The sequence below is a fragment of the Leucopleurus acutus genome, assembly GCF_964270905.1.
Source record: "Leucopleurus acutus genome assembly, chromosome: 7".
NCBI classification, from domain to species: domain Eukaryota; kingdom Metazoa; phylum Chordata; class Mammalia; order Artiodactyla; family Delphinidae; genus Leucopleurus; species Leucopleurus acutus.
Genome location: NC_139150.1, coordinates 17551385 through 17564045, shown reverse-complemented (window position 1 = coordinate 17564045; position 12661 = coordinate 17551385). Strand labels below are relative to the sequence as shown.

The window sequence follows — 12661 nt, the reverse complement described above, 5'->3', positions numbered from 1 at the left end:
CTAACTCTAAGTTAGACAGGGGATGTGATTTGCCTAAGGTCACATTTCTGAGTCTGACTCACTCAGCAACTTCTGCGTGCTGCGCACAGTGCTAACAGATATGACAACCAGCAGGCAGTGCCCTTCAGGGAGTTCACAGCCCACTGGTGACAACTGCGGGGAAGTGGGTAATTAAAGTCCAACCTGGTATATGCTTTGTGAGAAATCATCAAATTGCAAGTACTTGCTGGGCATGCAGTGAGCATACCCTTAGTTAAATGCAAACCACTATACATAATCTCAGTTAATCCTATAGCAAACCTCATCTCCATTTAGAAATAAAGAGGGACTTCCCTGGCGGTCCCTTGGTTAAGACTCCGTGCTTCCACTGCAGGGGGCACAGGTTCCATCCCTGGTCGGTGAACTAAGATCTCTCATGCCCCATGGTGCAGAGCCCGCCCCCCCCCCCCCCCCGCAAAGGGCTGAGAGGTTGAGGGACTTATCAACTTGGGACCCTGTTATTCAATTACCTGGGCATCAGTTGCTTATCTCGTAGGGTGATTATGAAGACTAAGTGAACTATACGCACGTGAAGTGTTTAGCTGCAGCCAGACAGTTTCGTTATTGTTTTTGTTTGTTGTTTTATCATTGTGAAGGGTCACATTATCTTCCCGGGATGTCAAATCCAAGCGCATCCTCCTTCAAACTCCTTCCTACTCTTAAGCTATACTATACGGTCACCTGCAGGAGCCTGTAGTTGGCCCCAAACCACCCAGGGTCCTCCCCTGCCAACAGGCTAGACCATCGCTTACCTGTGAAGACTCTTACCCCTCCTGGCTCCCCCAAAATTAGACTTGGCTTTGGGTTCCTGGGTAGCTTCTACAGAGGATGGAGAGTGTGCTCTCACATCTACCTCCGCTGTCGGCCTCCCAGCTGAGTAGGAGTAAGAATCCTTCAGGAGAGCAATTTGTTCATCAGATAAGCTTATCTCTAGGCTGCTGCGGTGTGTCACAGGGAGAACTGAGGGGCGCGAAGAGCTACCTTCCCAAGCGCGTCCAGGTTCTGTGCTTGCCCCGGAGTGGATGTTGTATTATCTCCTTGGCCCATTTCTCAGATGGCAAAGCTGACGTGGAGCGAGGCCTTTCTGAGAGGTGCCAAGTCGTGGCTGAGGAACACTCCCGGAGGCCATGGGTTAGCAAAGGGGTTGACACAGATTGGGGTCAGACACGTGAGTTCTGGTTTAGCTCCCGACTTGCTGAGTGACCTTGGGCCTCAGTTTCTTTAACCGTACAACGGGGACAGAAAGCTGAACCACGTGTTCCCAAGACACCTCGTTCTTTCCAGAGGGCTCGCCGCCACCCTGCCGCTGGGCCGCGAGCTCGGGCGCCGCTGCCTACAAGCCCCAGCATGCCTGTGGGGGGGCGGGGCGAAGTGACGGACAGGCGGTTCTGCGAATTGGCGCCCGCCAAGGGGCGCGCGTCGGCGCGTGCGCAGAGCGCGGCGGGCGGGTGGGCTGGCAGCAGTGGACGCGTCGGAGCCGCGGGCGGTCAGGTAGGGGGCGGGGTGGACGGTGGGAGACCCGGGACCGAGGCCGGAGTCGCGGGCGGTGGCTGACGAGCGGCGCGGGGGGCTGTGCCGGCGTGCAGCGGCCGGTCCGCGCCAGAATGGCAGGGTCTGGGGGACCGGATCTGAGGAGTGGGATCGGGGTGGGGGTGGGGGTGGGGCTGCGCGGGGGCAGGCTCGGAGCGGCGGGGGTCCGAGACGGGGCTGAGGAGCTCGGAGGAAATGCGGCCGGGGAGGGGAGCGAGGGACTCTGAGAAGAGTCGCGGTGCAGCATCTCGGGAGGTATGAGGTAATGTGGGGCCCTGAGGAGAGACGGGTGCAGCATCTGGGAGACGGGAGGGGATCTGAAGGCCCTGGAGGGACCAGGGGTGCAGAGTCTCGGAAATATGAAGGAATGGGGGAGGCTTGGTGAGGTTTGGGGTGCAGAATCTCAGGAGGCTTGAGGGAGTCTGGGGGCATTAGGCTTTGGGGCGGGGGGCGAGATCTGAGGTCAGAGGGAGCAGGGTCCGGGGCTATCATCATGGCTGAGGAGGAAGCGTTTTCCCGAGTGGAATCTGGGGAAGAATGAGGGGCTGAGTTCGTGCGGGAACCAGTGGGAAGCAGTATCTGGTCGGCAGAAAGAAGAGACCTGGCTAAGGTTTGAAGCGACAGAAGACACGGGTGGGCAAGAGGAAGGAGCAGGGCTTGAGGGCGGGGCAGGATTCCTGATGGCATGCAGTGGGTGGCGGCTCTGCTTGAGGGGGGGCACACACCTGAGGAGTGGGACTGGGGTGTTAAACCGTGATGCAGGGCTGAAGGTTGCAGAGGTTTGGCAACAGAGATTAAAGGATCTGTGTCAGGGATTCAGGGCACATGAGTGAGCAACTGGTGAGGCTGGCAGGGTAGAGCCCAAAAGGCTGGAATTCTGTATTGTAGAAGAGCTGGGAATGGGATTTAGGAATGGTTGAACGGTGGGGTGGAGAGGTACTGATTGGACTGTAGAATTAAGAGACTGAATAGAGTCGTGGATGGGTGTCTAGGGCTGCTAAAGGAATTTTCCTGAAGTCTCTGCATGGGAAGCAAAGGGAGTTCTGGGGACCCAAAGACCTAGAAGTAATGTCTGAAACTGTATATGAGCGTATGAAGTTGAGCAGAGTTCAGGGGTCCAGCAAGAAAGTCGTAAGTCTTTGAGCTCAGGACTCCTGAAGGAGCCTGACTGCCTGTGAGGGGCAGAACCTCCCTCAATTATTAGCCAGAGATCTCTTACCATGAGGCAGCCGTGGTACGCCCACTGACTCCACTCTGAACCCCAGACCTGCTGAAAGTGGTAGGCTTCGGGGGGGCCGGGAAGAGAGTGGTCAGTGGAATCATAAAGCAGGAGACTCTTCAAGGTCATCTGTCCCAGCCCCCCTTCGCCGGTCCCTTCAAGCTGTGGTGACAGATAGTGTGTGAGACTTCCAGGGGATGAGTGGAACATGATCTCACGTCTTATTTTGCTCATCAGTGATATAAGTAGATTGGATTAATCCCACATGAGGTGTTTGAACTGGGAGAGACACAAGAAAAGGGGATCGCAGATGCACTGAGCATTTAGTCCTGGGCCAAGTTCTAAAGAAATGGTTCCTAACTGGCAGTGGTTTTGTCCCCCAGGGGACATCTGGCAATGTCTGGAGCCATCTTTGGCTGTTAGAGTTGGGGTGGGGAGGACTACTGGCCTCCCGTAGGTGACACCAGGGACGCTGTGAAACACCCTACAGCACACGGAACGGTCCTCACAACAAAGAAGCATCGGGTCCATGTCAGTAGTGCCGAAGTTGAGCTCTGCGCCGAGTCAGATATGTCCTGGATTCCCATCTCCGCTCTGTCTTGAATGAGTTACTTAACCTTCCTGTGCCTGGCTCTTCATCTGTAAAATGGGGTTAATAACAGGACCTGCATCACAGGTTACTGTGACGACTCAGTGAAGTAAATCCGAGTGCTTCGTGTCTGGTGCCTAGTAAATGCTCAGCATTTAGTAATATTTCATTTTCATATCTACTTTCTTACTCGTTTTCATAACAGCCCTGCTAAGTAGGTGCTACAATATCCAGTTATACACATAAGGAGACTAAGGCTTAGGCAGTGACGTGTCTAAGGTTCCACAGCTAGAGATGGCAAAGGTAGCTTCGTATTCAGATCTCTGTAACCCTGTATTATTCTCTCTTCCCTTGCTGCTGCTTTGCTGGGGCCTGCCTGGTCTTACTGTCTATCTCAGCTCATTCCCCTCCAATGAAAGGATGACGCAGTGAGTATCGCTGGGTATCAGATTGAACTGTAAAGGGAATAAATCCATCTGATTAGGCAGGGAGTAGCCCTGGACTTTGTTCTTGAGTTGAGACCAGGACCAGTGGGTAGATAAGGAGAGGATCTTGAGGTTAGCGGACAGGATAAGGTGCGGGAGACTAGAGGGTGAGGTATGGAGGCCACTGGCTTGAAAAAACACTTCACAGCAGGGACCGAGGCTGAAGGCATCCATACTCTGGAAAGTAACTCCTGTTCTGAATGATCTCCTGTGGGCTTCTTTCCCTTGGAACAGAATGACAGCATTTGCTCTGTCAACTCCAGGACTAGCTATAGCATTGCTGAAACCAGCTCAGAAACATAGTAGGACTGCATCGGAAGGCCGGAGACCTAGCTGGAAAATCCACACACAGCCCTAAGGAAGATATATGTAATGGAAATGCAGTCAGCCTGGGAATCAGAGGCTTAAAGTTCAAAACCTTTCCTCTGCTGCTAATTTACTAGGAGATCTTGGACAAGTACTTGCCCTTATCAGCTTCAATCTATTGAAAACACGAATAGCTACCATTTATTGAGTGCTTATTGTGTGCATTATCTCAGTTAATCCTGCCAGTGATCCTGCTAATAATCTAGGTGCTATTCTACATTTTACAGATGAGAAAACTAATAGGTTAAATGATTTACCCAAGTCTCCATAGCAAGTTGCAAAGCAGGGATGTGAGCCCAGATCTGTCTGACTCATAAGTTACATTATTCTAGTTTTAGTAGAAAGGCTTTTTCAATACTTAAGAGCCATACACTCATGTCTGGAGAGTGCTTGGTGGTCAAAAGTTTACAAGGCCCTTGAAGTGGTTCATTGTCCCTGCACACGGATGTGCTGCCTCTTTGACACTACCTCCATTAGGTTCTTCTAGTGGAAAAATCAGATTAAAAATCCATTCCTAGGTACCTTTACCAGCCTCTCAGGCAGAGTGCCTAGAGCTAATGGTAGCCTAGTCAGCTAGGAAACTATAATACATCTTTTGCGTCGCTGTGGTTTTATGGCTGGGAGTTGACACACCTGGATTTGAATCTCACTTCTACTACTTAGCAGCTTTGAAACCTTGGACAGGTTGCTTTTCTTTGAGCCTAGTTTCCTTATTTATAAAGAGGAATAAAACATACTTCACGTAGTTATTATGAGAATAAAAGGTAATGTGTAAAAGGTGCCTGACATTCAGCAAATGGCAGTTTTATGAGAGGTAGCAATTATGAGAGGATGGGGAGGCTGGAAGGGGACTGAGTATTGCTTTGCCAAATTTCCTTGAACCTAAGCAGCCCCCACTGGTCTCCCCCAAATTCCCATCCCCTCTTGTACCTTTCCCAGGATCTGCTTCCTGATCCTTTAATCAAAAGCTCATGGTTAAATGTGCATATGCTGTATGCAGAGAAACGAACTGAGAGTAGGGCGGGTCGAGATCAGTTGTAAGTCCCCCGAGAAGACTGCTGATTTTCCCCTTGTCCTATATTCTTTGAGTCTCATTGGCAGCATTGCACATGTTTGTGGAAGATTCAGGGGATCCTTTCTAGGTCCTGCAGTTTTGGAGGAAGACAGAGGACAGACAAGTGTTTTTTTGTTTTTTGTTTTTTTTTCCAGCAAACTATTATTGATTTAGAGTTTTAGCTAAAGATTTTTTTTCGCTACAAACATGCCCTTCTGGGTTGTTTTGTGTGTCCCACAGTGGTACAGCTTTGGGGTCATGCCTGCGTTTCCCAATGAGCCCCTACTTGCAGAGTTTATCTTAGCTGTTGGCAGGTACCTTAAATGCCCTGAGTAATGTAACATTAAGAATCCTCTCCCACACACAGAACTGGGTGAGTGTCAGATGAGGACCTCATTGACTTTCTTAAAATCAGCCCTGCTAGCCACTCCTGGAGAGTGAGCATTGGTGGCAGGGAGATGGTTATGCACTTGCTTCGCATTCCATTCAAATGCTGGAGGAATAAACAAAGTTTAGAAAGCTGTCATGAAAGGAAATGTGATAAGCCTTGCGGAAAAACCCAGTCAAACCAGGGGACTGTATAAGAAGTAGGATGGACCTTTATGTCTTGTGAAAGGAAATGTAGGTGCTGTTTCACATGTTTTCTAGTTTTTATGTGAACTCTGTTCCTGTCTGGTTTTGCTCAAAATTATATCTCCAGTGTTTTCATGGGGCTGGACTCACAGTAGGTGCTCAGTAAAGATTTGTTGTTTAATTTCTTAAAGTCCTGCAGTTTTGCTCTTAGCTTAAGACCCCCAAGGGGCTAACAGGTTTAGGGAATAGAGACATCTAGAGAACTATCCCATGGTGGGGATTCAACCACTGGATGGCAATTTGAAACCTTAGGTCATCTCTAATCCTTTGATTTTGAGAACAGATACAACAATCTCCAGGGAAGGTTCAGCATTTTAATTTTTGAAGTGTATTATCTGATATCCTGGGTGCTGTCTGCCTTTTGAAAAGTGCCTGTTCATTCCTTCTCACTGGCCGGGTGGTCGCCACCGCCACCACTGCTGCTACTCCTGCTATTACTAAAATCTATATTTTATTGCATCATTCCTTTTATGCCCCTCTTGGTATTTTCTGAACAAGAGAAGTTGTGAATTCATTTGCCAGTTTCTCACATGGATATCTAGTGTCCTCAATCAAATTCCTTCAAAGCTGACAGGTTATTAATCTTTATGTGCCTTTATATGCCATAAAAGGAAAGATTCTTCATCCTTTCAAATGCAGTTTGTAAACTAAATGCTTTGTTAATACTAGTACTAGTTGTTAGAATGTTAATACTGTTCCTGATTGTTACTGAAGTTATGATAAGTAGCAGTTTTTCACTGCATACCTACCAGTTTCCAGACTAAGCACTTTATGTGGATTATTATCACACTAACCGTTTTCTAAAGTAAGAAATTATCATCACAGTAACTATAAAGTTAGTTATCTTCTATAAAGTAAGAAAACAGGTTTAGTGAGATTAAATAACTTGCTTCCTGTCCCACAACTTGTAAATGACCTGCTGATTTGATCCCAGTTCTGTGTGACTTCAAGGTTCACAGGTTTTTGTTTTTGTTCTGCTACCCTTGTTATTTATGTCATCGACTGGGGAAAGCCTAGTGGTGCCAGAAGCAGCTAGATCAGGCTAGGGTATGACTATAGAATTTTCCTGAGTCTTAGGGCAGCTGGAGCAAACACAGCTTAGGGGGTAGATTCTCATGTGAAGCTGAACCAGAGCTGGGCTAGTATCAGTATGGGGTGTGCAGTACTAATCATGAGATCAAAGAAATTGGTGGGGGGGGGGCAGTAAGCTGAGGTGGGGGGGTCAAGAGTTGACAGTACAAAGTGCACAACAGGAAATATGTTCAAAGTATCAGGAAGGCAGCCAAAATTGTAAATAACATGTTGGGGGTTCATTCTGATTGGTTTTAGATTTTATAAATGGCAGAAAATGGGCAGCTAACTTAAAGACTTGGGATGATAAGACAATTCCTTTCACACATATGTCTTTTCAAGGGAAACTGAGTTCAAATTGACCTTCCACCTGAATGCTTCTCGGTGCTAACAATAATGACCAGCTGTATCCTTCTGGAAGAGAGGGGCTGTATCTGCCGGTCACATAGCCTCAGACCTAGAAAAGGCCTGAACCATGTCTCCCATTTCTACAACCTGGGAGCACCACTTTCAGCGGGAGCCTAGACTGGCGCTTTAGTGATGGGACCTCATGTTTCCTGGCAAAGCAGGGCAGCTTTAGGAAAGGGATCCTTGACATTCTCTTTTGCCTCAGAGAGCCCAGTGAAGCCGCATACAGCTGAGATATTTTGGGGAATGGACGCGGGCATAGTAAATTCATTTTTTAGAGTGGATGGCTTAAACAGGGAGGCAGGAAGCTTTTAAATTGAAGGAGGTGGTATGACATTCCAGAAAACTGGAGAAAGAATTTGCTGGTAGTTTTACAAGTTGGCACACTTGTTTAATTAGCTGATCTGCAGTGCCAGTTCTGAGAAGAACAGATGTCCCTGGGCACTGTAAAGTAACATGCTCTGGATCCAGATACCAAATGTTGCCCTCAGTCTGTTGTCCCAGATGATGGAAGAGAGAACTGAAGCTATTGGTTTGGAATTGAGGAGGTTTGCCTGGGTCCTGAGCTGAGGTTTCTATCAGTGTTTCTATACGACTGCAGCCAGACCCATGACATTTAAGCATTCAGCGTTCACAGCTTAGTCACAGGGATAGTCCCAAGAGACCTTTTAGGGTCATGGTATGGGGTAATGTGTTATTTTGTTGAGGCATGGTTTTGAATCGTTAAGAGGTTGCCAGGCTGGTGTGTGGGAGTGGGTCACTCAGCTAATAAAGCAATCTAACCCACTCTAGAGCAGCTAAATCTCATGATTCTTTCTTAATTGTGGAGACAATTCTATGCCGTTAGGCAGCATTTCTCAGAGTATGGTAAGTGTTGTATGACGGGAAAAAAAAAAGCTTGAAGTAATGTTGGGTTAGATTAAGGTAAAGATATCTGTACTGCATGGTTCTACCATGTTTGCACCATGTGACCTTGAGCCAGTTTTTCTGAGCCTTAGCTTCCTTATCTGTAAAATAGGGTAATGAAACTAGTACTTACATCATAGGGTCCTTATGAGTATTAAATGAGATTAAGTATATGGAGCATCTAGCATGGTACCTAGCACACAGTAAGCACTAGATGTATACTCTTTCCTTTCCAGTAGAAGGAAAGTGGGATTTCAGGGAGGTTGGATTGACTTTAGACAGATTGTGCATGTCTGCTCCTGAATATCTGTCAGACTGTGATACAAAGCTAAATATGGGGAAATTTGTAACACGTATCTCCGCGCTGACTCCCCTTCTTCTCTATGGGTGGAGAAAGAATTAATGACATTTGCAAAGCTTTTCCCAGCTTGCTGCATTGCCCTGAAAACCAAGCTAACTGGTCTTCCTCCTCCTTCTTCTCGATGGTTGACCATCTGCAGATCACAAGACTGCACAGGTGCAGCTGTAGGATTTGCATTTAAGAAGGGCTGAATTTATCCTTGTGCCTCACCTTGCTAGATCTATTCATTCTTATTTTGGGTGTAAATTGACATTGACATAAGGCTGCAGAGAGAGCACTGAGATCTCTGTGGTTCTACTTCATGAGCATATGTGGATCGAGGAGGGTGGGAGAATTCATGGCATGTACTGCTTGTAGGAGGGGGTATTTCAGGCCAGAACTAAGTCCCTGATAAGGGACTACCATTTCTCTAATCATCCAGGCTTGAGTCTTTGGCTGTCTTAGCTCTACCACTTCCCCACCCCAATCCACTGAGCTAACAAATCTTAGTGATCGTACTTATGGAATATTGCTTAAATGCATCTTCTTTCCATTTCCACCACCTGCTCCCTAGTTCAGCCTCCCTGTAACTTTGGCCAGGCAGTTTTGCAGTGTCTTCCAAACTAGTTTCTCTGCCTTTTCCCCCACTGCATTCAAGCTTTGGTCATATTAGTTCCCGGCTCCAAAACATGCATTGTTTCTCTGTGTTCATCAGAATGAAGTTCCGAGGTCTCATTTTGGCTCTGAAGACTTCTTATAATCATTCCCCAGTTTACCTTTCCAACCAGTCAGTGACTGAACTGAGTGATGGTAGCCATTCTCTAAATGTTTCTTGAGTGATTTAACTCGTAGAGGCAGTGGAATAATGGCTTCCTTTTCTCTTTAGCAGGATTCAACCCTCTGGAGCATGAACACCAAGCTGTTCGGTCCTGGGCTGTGCTAGCAGGCCCCTTCAAGGCAACAGCAATGGCTGCGGCAGCAGCTTCTCACCTGAACCTGGATGCCCTGCGGGAAGTGCTGGAATGCCCCATCTGCATGGAGTCCTTCACAGAGGAGCAGCTGCGGCCCAAGCTCCTGCACTGTGGCCATACCATCTGCCGCCAGTGCCTGGAGAAGCTACTGGCCAGTAGCATCAATGGTGTCCGCTGTCCCTTTTGCAGCAAGATTACCCGCATAACCAGCCTGACCCAGCTGACGGACAACCTGACGGTGCTGAAGATCATTGACACGGCTGGGCTCAGTGAGGCCGTGGGGCTGCTCATGTGCCGGTCGTGCGGGCGGCGGCTGCCCCGGCAGTTCTGCCGAAGCTGCAGCGTGGTGCTGTGTGAGCCCTGCCGGGAGGCGGACCACCAGCCTCCTGGCCACTGTACACTCCCTGTCAAAGAAGCAGCTGAGGAGCGGCGTCGGGACTTTGGAGAGAAGTTGGCCCGTCTGCGGGAGCTTATGGGGGAGCTGCAGCGCCGGAAGGTAGCCTTGGAAGGAGTCTCCAAGGACCTTCAGGCGAGGTACAAAGCAGTCCTCCAGGAGTACGGGCACGAAGAGCGCAGGGTCCAGGAGGAGCTGGCTCGCTCCCGGAAGTTCTTCACGGGCTCGTTGGCCGAGGTTGAGAAGTCTAACAGCCAGGTGGTAGAGGAGCAGAGTTACCTGCTCAACGTCGCCGAGGTGCAGGCCGTGTCTCGCTGTGACTACTTCTTGGCCAAGATCAAGCAGGCAGACGTAGCACTACTGGAAGAGACAGCCGACGAGGAGGAGCCGGCGCTCACTGCCAGCCTGCCCCGGGAGCTCACCCTGCAGGACGTGGAGCTCCTCAAGGTCGGCCACGTCGGCCCCCTCCAAATCGGGCAGGCGGCTAGGAAGCCCCGGACAGTCAACATGGAAGACTCCTGGGCCATGGAGGCTGCAGCCTCTGCTGCCTCTTCCTCCGTTACATTTAGAGAGATGGACATGAGCCCTGAGGAAGTGGCTGCTAGCCCTAGGGCCTCGCCTGCTAAGCAGCGGGGCTCTGACACAGCCGCCAGCATCCAGCAGTGCCTCTTTCTCAAGAAGATGGGGGCCAAAGGCAGCACTCCAGGCATGTTCAACCTCCCAGTCAGTCTCTACGTGACCAGTCAAGGCGAAGTGCTGGTTGCTGACCGTGGCAACTACCGTATACAAGTCTTTACCCGCAAAGGCTTTTTGAAGGAGATCCGCCGCAGCCCCAGTGGCATTGATAGCTTTGTTCTGAGCTTCCTTGGGGCTGACTTGCCCAATCTCACTCCTCTCTCAGTTGCCATGAACTGCCATGGGCTGATTGGTGTGACTGACAGCTATGACAACTCCCTCAAGGTATACACCTTGGATGGCCACTGCGTGGCCTGTCACAGGAGCCAGCTGAGCAAACCCTGGGGCATCACAGCCCTTCCATCTGGCCAATTTGTGGTAACTGATGTGGAAGGTGGAAAGCTCTGGTGCTTCACTGTTGACCGAGGAGCAGGGGTGGTCAAATACAGCTGCCTCTGCAGTGCTGTGCGGCCCAAGTTTGTCACCTGTGACGCTGAAGGCACTGTCTACTTCACCCAGGGCTTGGGCCTCAATCTGGAGAATCGGCAGAATGAGCACCACCTGGAGGGTGGCTTCTCCATTGGCTCTGTGGGCCCCGACGGGCAGCTGGGTCGCCAGATTAGCCACTTCTTCTCGGAGAACGAGGATTTCCGCTGCATTGCTGGCATGTGTGTGGATGCCCGTGGTGATCTCATCGTGGCTGACAGTAGTCGCAAAGAAATTCTCCACTTTCCTAAGGGTGGGGGCTATAGCGTCCTTATTCGAGAGGGGCTCACCTGTCCAGTGGGCATCGCCCTCACACCTAAGGGGCAGCTGCTGGTCTTGGACTGTTGGGATCATTGCATCAAGGTTTACAGCTACCATCTGAGAAGATATTCTACCCCTTAGGGGCTGGGAAATAGCAGTTTCTTCTGCTCCCCAAGCAGCTTCCCTTCCCTGTTCCTTGGTTGTTGGTGGTACTATAGTGTAGACCTTGCCTGTGTCCTGATTTCAGCTGGCTAGCCTAGAAGTTTAGAAGCTCTGTCTTCTAGTGTTTTTCATTTGCATTATCTCCTCACCTAGGTTTAGAGCTTTAACAGATGCATTACCCCAAACAGGACACATGATATGAGATTAGCTGATGTTTCATTAGAACTTAGGCACTTCTAAGGCTTCAGCAGAGAGCCTCTTTCCCCTGTATTTGAAATTTTCCCGTGTATTGAACCCTTGTTGATTTTCCTCTCTTTTGGCTTTGATAACTCTGGTCCATTATTTCCTTCCTATTATAACATGCTCCATCTGTGACACTTCCTCTTCAACTCTGCTGCATTTAGTTTGCATGCACTTAGTGGGATCTCCTCTACCTTTCAGTGACACTTCAGACATCATATTCCTGTGGCATGATGTCTCAGGTCTGACCACCTTTACCAGTGTGAAAGACCATTCATTTAGTGCCACCGTGGGAGCTATATAGTCCCTTTGGGAAGCAGTACCTCTTGGCTCTGGGGGTTTTGTGCCATCTTGGATTGGTCTGTAATTGCAGGTGTGACAGAGAATGGATTGACCCTCGTTGGTGTCGAAGGCTTTAGCCTGGAAACCGCTTGCCTCTTAAAGGAGCATGTGGATTGGAATTATGCCAAAGCATAGGAAGTTGCAAATAAACAAAAATAAATGCTAATATAGTCAGCAAAACATTCTTGAATAGTCTCTAGAGCGCATCATTTTTCCTATTACCTCTCTCCACTGACCTGTGCTAGGAGCTGTCTGTGGAATTGCACAACACGGGCCAGGGCCAACAAAGTGGGGAGGTGGACACATCTCATTTTCATTGCTAAAGCAAAACTGTTTGGTCCTTATTCTGTGTTTTCCTCAAGTCAGTGCATAATGTTTGGTTTGGGGATTTATTTCCATCTCTCTATCAAGCATTAACTAATTGGTAATTGTCTTTTCATCTCTGGTATTCATGTCTTTTAATTAAATATGGAATTTGGGAGGTGAGGGG

At 49.0% G+C, this 12661-nt stretch overlaps 2 protein-coding genes across 5 annotated transcripts in view; one reads left to right on the top strand and one right to left on the bottom strand.

Annotated features, from left to right (window-relative positions):
- The window catches only part of ASTN2 (astrotactin 2), a gene marked incomplete at both ends in the record, with an annotated part of 917251 nt that overhangs the window by 205678 nt on the left and 698912 nt on the right, over positions 1-12661 (bottom strand). The window lies entirely within an intron of this gene.
- TRIM32 (tripartite motif containing 32) lies at positions 1499-12445 on the top strand. The gene is made up of 2 exons (XM_082842189.1): positions 1499-1530; positions 9530-12445. The coding sequence occupies exon 2, from the start codon at positions 9607-9609 to the stop codon at positions 11566-11568; it is 1962 nt and encodes a 653-aa protein (XP_082698315.1). The 5' UTR covers positions 1499-1530; positions 9530-9606; the 3' UTR covers positions 11569-12445.